At 35.0% G+C, this 15797-nt stretch overlaps 1 protein-coding gene across 3 annotated transcripts in view; it reads left to right on the top strand.

Moving 5' to 3' along the window:
* The window catches only part of LOC138704952 (SET and MYND domain-containing protein 4-like), a 198366-nt gene that overhangs the window by 147556 nt on the left and 35013 nt on the right, over window positions 1–15797 (top strand). For 2 of the 3 annotated variants that reach the window (XM_069833416.1, XM_069833417.1), the window contains exon 5: window positions 14213–14441. In XM_069833416.1, coding sequence (XP_069689517.1) covers window positions 14213–14441 — 229 coding nt within the window. The remainder of the gene's footprint in view (window positions 1–14212; window positions 14442–15797) is intronic. The other variant, XM_069833418.1, reaches the window with a different exon arrangement.

Below are 15797 nucleotides of genomic sequence, written 5' to 3'. Positions count from 1 at the left end.
AACTCCCTTTTTAAAAATTGGGCAAACTTTTGCTACTTTAAAGATCTCTGGAAGTCAAAGTCAAAGAGTGTGTGTGTTCTGAAATTGAATTGTGTGTTGAGAATTTCATTTGGATGTGTTTTGTGTGTCTGTATATTTCATATTGTTCTAGTGTGTGTAGATTCTGGCTTTTTGGTTGGATGTGTAGAATTTCTATGTCTGTGTTAATGTCTCTGTAGGTGTGGTTAGAATTTGTGTCATGTTTTGCATGTGTGGATGTGTTTTGTAATTTTGTTATGGCTGTGATGTGTTCTTTGTAACGTGTTTGAAATGATCTGCCTGTCTGTCCTGTGTAGAAGTTGTGCAGGTGTTACATTTGAGTTTGTATACGCCTATGCGGTTGTATTTGTTTGTTTGTGTGTTGAGATGTTTTTGTAGAGTATTATTTGTTCTGTATGCAATGTTGTAATTTAATTTCTTGAATGTGGTTCAATCTTGTGTGTGTTTTTGTTTTTGTATATTACTGTGATGTATTTTTTTTTTTGTTCTTGTGTTTGTGTTATATCCTTATGTTTTGTCTTTCGTATTATGTTGTCTATTATGTTGGGCTTGTATCCGTTTTCTTGTGCTATGTTTAGCTCTTCTTTGTAATCATGTTGATTCATTGGTATGTTGAGTATTCTGTGTACCATTGTTCGGAATGCAGTTTGTTTGTGTTGTGTTTGGTGGTTGGATGTTGTTGTTGTGGTTTTCTGCAGACTTTTAAGTTGTGTTTGTTTTCGACTTTTGTTATTGTGATATCTAGAAAATTTATGGATTTGTTGTTTTCAATTTCTAATGTGTATGTAGCTTTGGGTGTATTTTGTTTATGTGTTGATGTAGGTTTTGTATCTGTCTTTTGTTTCCTTTGTATAGTATTAGCACAGTCTAGTATATACAGTCGCGAAGCTCAATACGTAGTAAATATGCAAACATTAGATAGTTGCTCACCACTAGGATCGCTAATATCGCCCCATTACAGGCAATGCAAAATAGTACCGTCACAGTCTATTGTTTCTAGCACCCTCAAAACTCAAGCTTCGTGACTGTATATAGTAGACTGTGGTATTAGTATGTCATCTACGTATCTGTGCCAATATATGATGTTGTCTGCGTATTTGTTGTTGTCTTTGTTTAGTATTTATGTCTATTCTATGTGGTGTATGAATATTTCTGATAGTATGCTGGAAATGGGTGATCCCATGGGAAGGCCTTCGGTTTGAGTGTAATATTCTAGCTCTGATAACCGTTGCAGTAGGACGTGTCCAGCATCGCGTCGGGTCTGAGCAGGCAAGCAGCTAACATTGATTGGTTGCTACATAAACGGTGTTGTTTATTTCTGTGTGTGTTCATATACGCATAAAGTCTGTGTGATGTATCTTGTCTCACTGTGAAAAGAGAGAGGAAGAAGATATGTCTTACTTCGTCTGTATTGTTATGACAATGGGGGAGTGGAGCGATGCCGTCCATCCATCCAGTGGCGGAAAGGATCAGTTGATACATTCTGTAGCGCAAAATAAAATTAAAAAATATCTCTCTTCGTACTGTGTAGTCTGTCACTGAGCTTGTCTTTCAAGAAATTGAGTTCCTGTAGCATGTACAATAACAAGGCTTTGAAAGGAATCCTGAAAATTTACAACCTTCCTATAATCTCCACCCTCATTTGAAGGGGCTAGGTTTTATTGCTACTGAGACAAGATGAACCTTACCAGGTATACTAAGTTAACATGGCAACAAAAGTTAAAAGCACGAATCTTCGCAATCTCACTTGAAAAATGTTGTTTCATTGGCTATGTCAGGCAAAACTAATATTGCTGCTCAATTAAGTGAAGCGAACAGAACAAACATTCTCAAACATAATCAAGAAGTGAGGAAAAATCGTGAAATTATTTATAAAATATTGATTGTATCAAATTTTGTGGCCAATGAACTTCCCCTTAGGGGACATGATGAAAAAACGATTCGAAGAACTCTGGTGTATTTCGTGGGTTGCTACAGTCCGTAAGTAATCTAAACGAGCCTCGCAAAAATCATTTGGAACATGCCACTGTTTAAAGGTAATTCTAAAACAATTTAGAATGAACTGGTAGATTGCAAGTTGAGTGTCTGCCGATCACATATTCAAACTGAAATCGATGGTATTAGTTTCTTTTTAGCAATTAGCTAAGTGAGAAAGTTTTGGTTTTTCGATATGTAGGGCCTATTTTTGCCCTATACTTATTAGTAATGGTATCAAGAAGTGAAATTTGTATGTACCAAAATCTACTGGAGCTCTCCCAATCCACAAGTTCACGAGCCGCCACTGGGTATATACAGTCCAAGGCTTTGGACAAATCACAGAAAATCCCTCCAACTTGTAATTGAAGACCTCCCTCGAATAATGGTGTAACATCAAATTTTGCTTAAGTGGGATTATAGGTGAAACAGTACGCAACATCGATGTGTTATGTGATGCTGCGATCTGCAGATCATACTCGTAATATTAAATGAGCTAGAGACAGTTTAAAATAGCGGTCCGTGGAATAAAGATGTAACATCGGTCGAGATGGCAGCCAACTACTCTGTTGTGGTAACTCCATTGTATAAAAAAACTATAAATAAAGGATGTAAACGTAAGATTAACATTGACGAATGGAAGGATGTCACAAGGAAATCATTAAAGGAGCATGGGAAGGAGTATACATCAAGAAATGGTATAGTGAAACGTGCAAAACAACCTCCAAATTGTTTAAGTGGAATAAAGATGTAACATCATTACAAAGTCTTCATTTATGTTTAATACCCGCACTATATACAAAAGTTTCCGATGTCATTCCTAACATACAGACAAATGCATAATGTAGTAATTATTCTACTCATTATTATTATTACTTACTTACTTACAAATGGCTTTTAAGGAACCCGAAGGTTCATTGCCGCCCTCACATAAGCCCGCCAGCGGTCCCTATCCTGTGCAAGATTAATCCAGTCTCTATCATCATATCCCACCTCCCTCAAATCCATTTTAATATTATCCTCCCATCTACGTCTCGGCCTCCCTAAAGGTCTTTTTCCCTCCGGTCTCCCAACTAACACTCTATATGCATTTCTGGATTCGCCCATACGTGCTACATGCCCTGCCCATCTCAAACGTCTGGATTTAATGTTCCTAATTATGTCAGGTGAAGAATACAATGCGTGCAGTTCTGTGTTGTGTAACTTTCTCCATTCTCCTGTAACTTCATCCCGCTTAGCCCCAAATATTTTCCTGAGCACCTTATTCTCAAACACCCTGAACCTATGTTCCTCTCTCAGAGTGAGGGTCCAAGTTTCACAACCATAAAGAACAACCGGTAATATAACTGTTTTATAAATTCTAACTTTCAGATTTTTGGACAGCAGACTGGATGATAAGAGCTTCTCAACCGAATAATAACACGCATTTCCCATATTTATTCTGCGTTTGATTTCCTCCCGAGTGTCATTTATATTTGTTACTGTTGCTCCAAGATATTTGAATTTTTCCACCTCTTCGAAGGATAAATCTCCAATTTTTATATTTCCATTTTGTACAATATTCTGGTCACGAGACATAATCATATACTTTGTCTTTTCGGGATTTACTTCCAAACCGATCGCTCTACTTGCTTCAAGTAAAATTTCCGTGTTTTCCCTAATCGTTTGTGTATTTTCTCCTAACATATTCACGTCATCCGCATAGACAAGAAGCTGATGTAACCCGTTCAATTCCAAACCCTGCCTGTTATCCTGAACTTTCCTAATAGCATATTCAAGCGCGAAGTTAAAAAGTAAAGGTGATAGTGCATCTCCCTGCTTTAGCCCGCAGTGAATTGGAAAAGCATCAGATAGAAACTGACCTATACGGACTCTGCTGTATGTTTCACTGAGACACATTTTAATTAATCGAACTAGTTTCTTGGGAATACCAAATTCAATAAGAATATCATATAATACTTCCCTCTTAACCGAGTCATATGCCTTTTTGAAATCTATGAATAACTGATGTACTGTACCCTTATACTCCCATTTTTTCTCCATTATCTGTCGAATACAAAAAATCTGATCAATAGTCGATCTATTACGCCGAAAACCGCACTGATGATCCCCAATAATTTCATCTACATACGGAGTTAATCTTCTCAAAAGAATATTGGACAAAATTTTGTACGACGTCAACAAAAGTGATATTCCTCGAAAGTTACCACAGTTGGTTTTGTCCCCCTTTTTAAAAATAGGCACAATTATGGACTCCTTCCATTGTTCTGGTACAATTTCCTTTTCCCAAATAGCAAGTACAAGTTTATAAATTTCGCTATATAATGCACTTCCACCCTCTTGTATTAATTCTGCTGGAATTTGATCGATACCTGGAGACTTGTACTTTTTCAGATTTTCTATCGCAATTTCGACTTCTGAAAGTGTGGGTTCGGGTATAAATGGCTCAGCAGTTTGTATTTCAATTTCGTCCCGATCATTTCTATTTGGCCTATGTACATTTAGTAGTTGCGCAAAATAGTTTTTCCATCTGTTTAGGATTGATGGAGAGTCTGCAAGCAAGTCACCATTCTCATCCTTGATCACGTTTACCCTTGGCTGATATCCGTTCTTAAATTCCTTTATACCCTTATATAAATCTCGAATGTTTTTATTCTTACTATTTGTTTCTACCTCATTCAGTTTTTCCTTCAAGTAACCTCTCTTTTTATTCCTAAGTGTACGACTTGCTTCCCGTCTTTCATTGAAATAATTATCTCTCTTCTCCTCAACTGGATCCTGTAAGAATTTCAATTTTGCCTGTTTCCTTCTTTCTACTACCATGCAACAATCTTCATCAAACCACGGTTTCTTTTTCTTAGTTTCATAATAACCTATGCTCTGCTCAGCTGCAATTTTGATACTATCTCTGATATTTTCCCACACGCTATTAACATCTAATTCTTTCTCAACTTCGTCGGAACTTTCTAAAGTGGCAAACCTATTCGAAATTTCGACCTGATAATTTTGCTTAGCTTCCTCGTCCTTTAATTTCAAAATGTTGAATTTAGTAATATTAACTTGCTGCTCTACTCGCTTGGCTACTGATAATCTTTCTCTTAATTCTCCAATCACCAAATAATGGTCAGAATTACAGTCTGCACCCCTGAAAGTTCGAATATCTACTATACTAGTATGTCTCCGTTTATCTATCAAGATGTGATCTATTTGGTTGTGTGTCAATCCATCTGGAGAAGTCCAAGTATATTTATGTATATCCATTATTATTATTACAATACAAAAAATTAGTTCTGTAAGTTAGACGTAATGTTGGTGAGATTGAAATGTTAATGCATTTCATTGTATAAATTTAAGTGAAAATGAAATAAATTTGTCTTAATTTATACATATATTGAAAAGTTTAAGTTTGTATGGTATATTTGATATTTCAGGAAACTGTTTCTAATGTAAATATGCAGGATGCAAAATTCTCAACCATGACACAAAACTATGCTTGTTTACGGATTATTATAATAAGACACACGATGAGCAGTCATAATTTCTTGTTCACCAGTGTACTGAATTGTGTGACATTGGAAGATGTTACAGAGAAGAAAATCTCTCACGTAGGCAATGTAGTTTCAAGTATTTTCTGTTCATACGAAGTAAGAGAGTGCAAGTGTGTTTAAAGACTCTTCTTCAGGTATATGCTATCAGCTCGAAACGCATACAAATATTGCAAGCCAAAATGAAAAACAATGGACCATTAACGGATCAAAGAGGCAAGCATATGAATCGCCCTCATCGTACCACAAATGAAACTATAGTCTTGATTGTTCAACATATTCAGTCATTTCCTACTCAGGAAAGTCACTATAGCAGAAAAAAACTATATGCAGTTACCTTCCACCAGGTTTAAATGTATCGACAATGCATTCAATGTTTGAGGAAAAGTATCCAGACACCCATGTATCACTTCACCAATATAGAGATGTGTTTATATCTAGATTCAATTTAAAATTTGGGCTTCCACGATCAGACACATGTCAAAAATGTGACAGATATTTTGTACAACTTTCTAATGCTACAAGTGCTGAAGAGACGAGAAGGATTGAATTTGAAACAAACTTACATCACAGGAAAGCAGAACAAGCCTACGCTGTGTTGAGGGAGGACATAGAAATAGCTAGGCAATATTAATAGTGTCGTAGTCTTATGCGCAGACATGCAGCAGGTTTTGTTTTCACCTATGTTAACACACTCTAATGTATTTTATCAGAGACAGTTCTCAACTCACAACTACTGTGTTAGTAATGCTGGCTCTGGTCAAGTAACTATGCATTTATGGCATGAGGGAGTTGCAGATCGAGGAGCCTCTGAAGTTGCTTCTTGTTCATTTTCCTATATCATGCAAAATTTCAAACCTTTATCTGCTAGGGAAACAAGAAGTCTTATTGTGTGGTCGGATAGATGTATGTCACTTCTGAGGCATTTTGTTTTGTGGAGATATTTTTCTACCGTAGAGCAAAAATGTCTGTGCAGTGGACACAGTTTTCTGCCCTGTGACACATTTCGCACTAATAGAAAAACAAAAAAGAACTGCAAAAGTTAATGTACCATTCCAATGGGTTGAAGTGATAGTGGTCGCAAGACCAACAAATCCATTTCAGGTTACACATGCAATCAGAGGACTTCAAAAATTTTGGAGGACTTCAAAAATTTTGATACGTTGGACAAGAATGTCACTTATCCCAAAGAATTTAAAATAACAGAAGCAATGTGGCTTAAATGTTCACAAAATGATCCCTTTTCCGTTTATGTGCGAAAATCTCATGGGACTTTACAGTCATGGGTTGTGTATCCATTTCACAAGAAACTGCGTATTAAGGTCCCTTACCCATCAAAAAAGAGAAGAAACGAGACCTTACACACATGTGTGAGTTCATTACTGATATTGAGCACCGCAAGTTCTACATGGATTTACCTGTTTCCAACTAGAGCAGTGGTCGTCAGCACAGAGCACGCTGGGACTAGCCTCTCTTACCCGCTGAAAACGCAGTGCACTATAGTGCTCTCGTAGCTGCTAGCGGGTATGCTCTCTATCTCTCCCTGTTGCAGGACAGTGCACATGGGACGGCACCACGTACCCATTGCACATTTCAGCGAGTGCTAACGACCACTGAACTACAGTATAAGGAGTAGTGTCATAACATGTGCTGTACTTTGATAACTTTTTTCTTACATTTTACTTTTTTTTTCTACTTTGCAATGATTTTGAGCATGTGATGGCCTATGTTCTATGAACATTACATTGTTCTGCCCTTAAAAATAAAGAATCTTTAATTTTTGTTCATAACTTTTCTCTTACATTTTTTTTCCTCCTTTGTAGAGCATGTGCTGCCTATGTTGTCTGAACATTAGATTGAACTGCCATTAGAAATAAAGAATCTTTCATTTTCGTTCATAACTTTTCTCAATATTTTAGTTTTTTTCCTACTATGCAGTGATTTTGAGCATGTGATACCTATGTTTTATGAGCATGAGATTGTACTGTCCTTAGAAATAATGAATCTTTCATTTTGTTCATTTTCATACGTTTAATCTGTTTTTTAATTGATGATACACCCTTATTCCATTGTAATCTCAAAACAATTTCTGTTATTTCAAAACTATGAACTTGAAATGTTACTATTTATTATCTAATAATTGAATGAACCCTCAAACAAGATTATACTGGTAGCTGTAATGTTACATGACTTAAGAAGAGCCTATCAGACGTTTTTCGTTCATAACATAAAAGTAGTATTTTGTTGGTTACACCGTTATTCGAGGGAGGTCTTCAATTGTTTATTAACTGCCTCCAGAATCGCATCCGCATTCAGAAAACAGAAATACAACATAGCATACAGAACAGAAAACACACTAAAAAGACATCTCAACACACAAACAAATAAATAGAACCACACAGGTGTAACAAACTCACATGCAATAGTTGCGACAGTTTCTACATTGGACAGACAGGCAGATCATTCCAAACTCGATACAAAGAACACGTTAAAGCAATAACCAGAGGACACAATACATTTACATATGCCGAAAACATAACTAATGCTAACCACACATACAATAACATAAATACAGACATACACATAAATACACATACAACCCAAAAACCAAAAACTCAACACACTAGAACAATATGAAATATACAGACACACTAAAACACACCCTAATCAAATTCTCAACACACAGATCAATTTCAGAACACACACACTATTTGACACAACTCTTCATCAAACGAACGCACCCACACAACAGGCAGCGAAGTTCAGATAGCGCCGAGATCTAGTAGGTTCTGAAGATGGTGTCAAGTAGCACCGAAACAGCTGTAAATTACACATGCTTACATAATTAACACGAGTTAGATCGCCATTTAATCAATTATTTATATTCAAGTGTTAAAAGTAGTGTACGAAAGATTCAGCATCAAATTTTATGTTGTTTTTTTATGATTTTGTCCATGTAGGTGGCTAGATTGTGTGTTGGTGCATATAGATGATTGACTAATGGTCTGATGGGTATGTTTTCTTTATGTATTTTCGGTAGTGCGTTTAGTTTAGGTGCTTCTGGTTTGATTGGTTTTGGTTGTTGTTTCATGTTGCTTGGAATTGTGTGTTTTTTTTTCGTTTATTGTGTTTTTTACTGTGTGGTGGTATTGTGTAGTGGGGTGATTTTTTAGTTCTGTGATGTTGTTCTCCTTGAAATATGTTTCTATTTTATTGTGTAAGACTTGTTTGTGTAGGATTACTGTGCAATTTCCTTTGCCTGCTTTGATGAAATTTAGGTTATGTTCTTGTTGTTTTGTCTGCAAGGTGCTTATTGTTTTATGTTCTTGCATGTTTGTTGTGGGTTTGTTTATTTTGTTTATGTTTCTTATTATGTCTTGTCTTACGTATTCGTGATGTTGACTTTGTGTGTTTTGTATTGCTGTTTCTGTGTTTATGATAGTCTGTGATTGTTGCTTTGTACTTGTATTGTTTTGGTGTATGTGTATGTTAGTCAATCATCGAAATACACCAATACACAAATTAGCCACATACATGGACAAAATCATAAAAAAAACAACATAAAATTCGCGTATTAGCGAAGCTCGCGGAAGTCATTAAGAAGAGCTTCGCGGGAACTTCAAGTACCAAAATCAACATTGCAGCGCATTGTCCACAAACGTTTCAAACTGTACGCATACAAAGTGTAGTTAATGCAACGTCTGGAGCCGGATGACAAACCCAAACTAGTGGAATTCGCCAATACGATGCTAGACAGTCTCGACGCTGATCCTGATTTATTTCTCTGGGGCTACGTCAAAGATAACGTGTACGCCACCCCAGTCATAGACCTTCGTGATCTTCAGGAGCACATCATAGAGGCTATTGAGAGCATTCCAGAAGACATGCTCCAATGTGCTTGGCAAGAAATCGTTCATCACCTCGATATCGTCACAATGACAGCTGAAGCTCACGTAGAGATATGGTGATGTGCATATCGAAACTTGTTGAGTTTTCCTTTCATATAAATGTTACTGTTAGTTTCTATCTTCAACCGTTTACCAGTCACATACAATTGAAATTAGGCACATTCGAGTGGTCTACCCTGTATTTTGGGGGTACATTACTGTTATTATTGATGTGATTACTATAATAATTATTATGTTTAACAAGTACTTAAGATTCTTTAACTTTTTTATATTTATTTTTTGTACATAGTTATGTGATAACTCATAACATTAAGTAAAGGAATTGAAATAATTAATTTTTAACTAAATGTAAAAGTAATGTATATACATTGTCACAATGTATGGCTTGTAATATGTAGGAAGTATAATATGTGTATCATATATACAGAAATATTTACTTTTCTTGAACATTTCAAGCAGACAATACTTAATAAAAGAATTGTCCCAAAACAATGTTGAATATTCTGATTGAGAATCACCTAGTTCAAGAAAAGTTGCGGCCGGTGTGGTAACACTCGTGAAACAAGCTGTAATCAACTGCAATGCATATTGTTGCTGGGCTAGTTAATAGTTTTATTAATTATTGCTGTGTTAAAATGTCAGGGTGTATATTATGTACTGTTTATAATTGCTACAAAATTAGAGCATTACAAATTGCTCCAAATCGTATTTTCGATTTCCGAGGGATCATAATACGTGAGTCAACAACATTTTTTAGTAAGCCTAATTCCTTCGTCTTTGTGTTGATAGAAAAATACAAATTAGCCTTTTTATTTTGTCCTAATAAATTAATAGAAGTTAAATGTATTGGACATTTTAAGGTTTTATCAAATTAAGTTTTATTGTTGTCCACATGCCTTTACTTACTATCAATTTTATCTTTGCAGTTGTCAGCAATGCGTAGGCCTATATAAAGCATTATTGTAAATTCATTCTTAATGCCAGAATTGATTTTGTCTCACTAAAGCAAAGAGAAAATATGTAACAATTAATTACGGAAAGTAATATGAAGTATATAATATTTCTCATAATAGGGCCTATGCAGCTTTGGTATAATATAGTAATTTTACATTAAATATTATTGAACGATTCTTAAGTGTTTCTTATATTATTCCACATTAGTAACTCACGTTTTAAACAATAGTCCGAATCCCGCTATGTTAATAATTGTATGTGGACGTAATTCCATCCCGCTCCTATAGATGTCAGGTCCGCGATATTTCGCACTCATGACAATGCTGCCAGTATACTGCTGTCCACTATTATTATAGTAATTTATTTGATAGAAGCTACGAAAATGATTTTTTTAATCCGCCCGTGCCTCAGACAAAGGCCTAAAAAGGACACGTCCGGACAAAAGAGGACTTCTGGCCACCCTATACCTTTAAGAGATGATAATTTATTTTCAAATTGCCATTATTTCATTGGCTTCTTTTTAATATGAATTACGGTATTCACAAAATTCCGTTGATGTAGCTACGGTATTCAGTGAGATAGTCTACTGTATCTCTTCACAGCTCTACAGTATATTGCCACAGTCTACTATATACAGTCGCTAAGCTTGAGGTGATTTTTTGCAAATCTCGTGATAAAGCGCTCCAAGCGGTTAGCAACTAGAAACAATAGACTGTCCACGGTCGACCTTGGACTGTGTCGTATTTCCATCGAGTGCTAGCTCGTTGCGTATTTCACATTGATGCTTGTGAAATGTTCGTTATTGGTTGTAATGAAAATGTTAATGACTAAAATACAATAATTGGAATAATAATATTTTACTAGAGACGTAGAAAAATTAAGTTTGTTTTAATGAAATTTATTGATCACGTTTTATTTTCAATTCTGGTGGGATTATTATTGCTTAGGCCTACTTTTTTTTTTTCAAAGGATATGTTTTTAATTATAACTGTTAATTTTGTTGTTATTTTTATTTGTTACTTTACTAGAGACGTAGAAAAAGTCTGTTACAATAAAATTTATTGATCACGTTTTATTTCCAATTCTGGTGTGATTATTATTGCTTAACCTCATCCCACTTTGTTAACTACGTAAGCCTACACTACAAGTACCGGTACACGTAAGTTACTCCATTAATTCATATTTCCATTATTATGGTTGTAAAGGGAAATGCAAATTAATATTTATTGGTTTCATAGTTAATTATCGCTATAATCTTGAATGAGTGAAGCGATAATAGTAAATTTCAGTTCGTTTTGCACAAACAAAAATAATATTAACCTATTTCTTGCAGGTATCTTCGAGTTTATGGTGGAATTTAATATACTTCATTAAAATAATAAATTAACTTTATGCATTTAATATTTCAATAATGGAAGGAAGGTGTTAATTTTTCCAAAAGAACACAACGAAAGTGTAACATATTTTGTCGTCTAATAGGAGAGAGATCTGCGATGATGAGGCGATAGTAGCGATCCTAGTGGTGGACAACTACCCATGTTTGCATTTTTACTACATATTGAGCTTCGCGACTGTATATAGTAGATTGTGATATTGCCATAATTTTAACTAGAATCAATTAAAAAATGAGTCAGAGGAGGATACCAAAATACGTGTTAGACATTACCTGGTCAAAAGATTGGCGAACCTTTTGTCAATATTTCATTCTTTGTTACTAGATAGTGCTTGCTGAAAGAAGCAGAAAAAGGAGAAACAGCAGCAGTTTGGTACCAGTACTTTTTAATAATGCGCATTGCACAGATTTTATATGTATTTTTTTTAAGCTTTCACTATGAATGTGGTCAGAATTATTAGACTTTTGAGTATTCCACTGTGTCCTGGAACTAAGACACTAAGTACAGTACCAGTAACTATTCTGTTACGTATTCTGCAAACAAATTTGTGTCTGGTACTTGTAATAAATTCTTACTTCACTGTTTGTTCGCAATATAATGCACTCTGTAGGTTTATTAATAATTGATCTGAAGATGGTTCCTTCGAACCAAATACGTTTATCATTTATATCCTTTAATAAGTAAAAATTGTATCTGTGTGTTCAGTCACATTTGTATACTGATAAGTTTGACGGTTGTTATTATTATTATTATTACTATTAAATATCCGTGGAAAAGAACCCCTTAATTCACCAAGCGGTATGCTAGGGTTTTAGTTTTTTCTATACGGTACGGTATACTACTTATCTATACCACTTATTTTACACAGATAATGGTGAAATATGTATCTACAGTCTTTTAAAGAAAAAGTTTAGCAAGTCTATAAATTGTCTGTTGTTGGTTGACGATTGTTACAATAAATTTCTAATATTATTGCACAGCTTATCAAACCCAACATGGTTTTCAGAAACTAAGACACAGGTTATGTAGCATCAAAATTTGATGCAGGGATGAGAAATGGCAGGAAAAGTTTGCTTGATGCTCTGTATGAGGGACAGGATTCTTTAAAGTATCATTAATGTAAAGATAATAGGTACATATACATCCAGCTATTCTTTCCGTCTTAAGGAAAAAGCATTCTAAAAATTTAACTGTCCTTTGAAATCCATCATCCTTGGATGAATTTGAACTCGCAAGCCTCTGATACAATGGTTAGCATGATAGCTGCTAGACATTTGAGGTGACTAGATGCCAGTTTAGAGGGCGTACATGATTGATGGGCTTATATAATGATAATTCCAGTTACCGGTCGCGAATTTGAAACAGAGAAATGAGGCTTCGAGATAGATTCTCCTGAAATAGACGCAGGAATGTCCACTAAAAGTAAGTTAACCTTTTCTCCTCCTCTCACCCCACATAGATATTGAAGGTATGGTTGAAACTTGTTTAAGAAAATTTCCAAGTCAATTTACTCATTACTTAAATCACAACCATATTTAGCCCAAACTTAGCCTCAGGAATGACTTTACATTTTTTCTTGTCATGAGGCATAATCTGATAATATTCATGCTATAAGTTGTTAAATTTCCATTCAATTTTATCCTCAAATTTTTTATTCTTTTGAAACTTTCCAGTTGCTGCACATAGATGTAAAATAAATTGTATGTCAAAGAGTACTAATATTCGTACCTATTGTTAGAAACATTTGCCCATTTTAATTTAAACAGTGTTAGGCAAAAGGAAAAATGGTTATGGATCTTAAGTTCTGCTCTTCCAATTACCCTCCCAAATAAAAAAAAAATGTTGTCGTTGCCACTATTTTGAAGCTTGAGACTCTCGAAAAAAAATTATTGATATCCTTTGGAAGTCATTGCTCTGGAGGAGTGGAAAATCCTAACATTAGTATGAAGTTTCTGAAATTCTTACAAGAAAGAGAACTAATATAACAGCATTAGATATTTTGGTTTGTGAGGCTTCAAAACATTAATATATCTAACTTAAGAAGACATGCGTAAACTCGAGAAATTTAGGATGAGAACAGTTGATAGACTAGACTGGAGCTGGGACAATAGAAAACGAAGAATAATTACAAAACTTCAATTTCACCTTGTTTAATATTGACTTCTGGTTTTTTTTACCTTGCTGGGTCTTGTATTCGAGCTGATGCTGTACTAGATGGACACATAAGATAACTTAGGCTAAGTTATATAATATGGAAACAAAGGAAATCCCTGTACTATGATCTATTCTGCTTGTCACTTGACTGAATTCTCAGTTCGTTTGCCATGATAATATTAGAAACATGTCAAAAATAATTATTGTTCACTTCAATTTGTTATTACCTGTATTTATTTTCAAGCAGAACAACTGCCAGAGAAAGGAGCTCTGCCACCTGTAACTGGAAAACAGAATTCTCGTTATGTATCTGCGAGCTCTTTGGTAAGCATCAAAGAAAATGAAGATATGGGACGATATGCAGTAGCAGGAAAGGATGTGAACGTCGGAGACACACTGATAATAGAGCCAGCATTTACTGCAGTCCTATTAGGTGAACATGCTGAGACACATTGCTTCCATTGCTTCCGAAGGTAGGATCCAACATCTACATATATGTTAAACAAACTCTCTGCGTTATACGGTACTACACATTTGCCCCATAATTCAAGGTATTTTCAATTTGTTCCTTAAGTCTAAATAGACTGATACAGAGACGAATTTAACCAAACACCTAGAACATCAGTCTTCCAGACTGGAGACCGAGATTCAAATTCTAACATTTTGTGAATAGTAAAGACTGTGCTGAAGCAGGTACCATATCTCAAGGCAGTCCTGTCTTCTTGCCACCATTCCACAGTTGTTCATAATTCAGTTACCTTTAACATTGGTGCAATAGCAGTGAGAAACTTCTACACTGTACAATCTTTTCCTGAACCCATATAGCAAGTGTTCTATGAGCAAATCATGTTCGTGCATGTATTTTTACGATGTGAAAAGTTACGTGTCTGTAAATTTTGCTGCTTTATTCATGAGCATATTTTCATTACCTTTTGTTATTGTAACTTTAATTGGCAGAGAAAATTCTTAATTAATATTACAGTAGAATCCCTTTTTAACGAATCTCTGAGGGATTACTTTTTTTTCTTAAAAGAGGGTTTACATAAAATAGGATATTATGAGCTAAACTTGAACTTGATTATTCTAATTACTCTTTTCTGTAGTAAGAATATATTGTTACAATCTGTGGAATTTCCCTAGAATATTATTTCAAAACTCATTACCGAGTGGAAGTATGTAAAGTATATTGTTTTTAAGGTATTGATATTTACTATCTTTTGCATCTAGATATACAGTAATAGCAAAGCATGCCATTATACAGGGAGCTATTATCTGAAAACCAGATTTGCATAATATATGTGGAGTGTCGTTTCAAATCGTATTAAATACATCCTCGGTCGAAATTTAGTTTGAAGTGATTTCGCATAGCTGAAACAGTATTCTTTAAGACCGTGATCTCGTATCGGAGCAATTCGTATTCTTTCCCGCCTTTTTTCTATGATGAAAATTATGTGTTGAATCAAATCGTATTATGTACAACTCCGATGATGTGTCGGATCAAATCGTTTTATGTACAAGTTCCATTAGTTAAAATCTTAAATGGACAGCATTTGCCAGCGTGTTCTATCTTCCCGCCATTATTCAGTTTCCCGCTGTTTTACATCATTGTGATTATCAGGCTATGTGCAATAGCAAAATCTATTAAGAATGGTAAGGGAATCAGAGAGAGGAGAGGTGATGGCCGAAAGAGAGCACATTATGTAGCTAAGAAGAGGGCAGTAGTGCAATTTATCTCTAAATTAAGAGAAAGGGAATCACATTACAACAGAAATAAAAGTCAGAGACTTTATTTGGCTTCCGACTTAAATATTGCAAAGCTCTTCAACATG

This window comes from Periplaneta americana, chromosome 8 (assembly GCF_040183065.1).
Source record: "Periplaneta americana isolate PAMFEO1 chromosome 8, P.americana_PAMFEO1_priV1, whole genome shotgun sequence".
NCBI classification, from domain to species: domain Eukaryota; kingdom Metazoa; phylum Arthropoda; class Insecta; order Blattodea; family Blattidae; genus Periplaneta; species Periplaneta americana.
The sequence above is the reverse complement of the archived record's forward strand: the minus strand, read 5'-3'. Positions and strand labels throughout refer to the sequence as shown.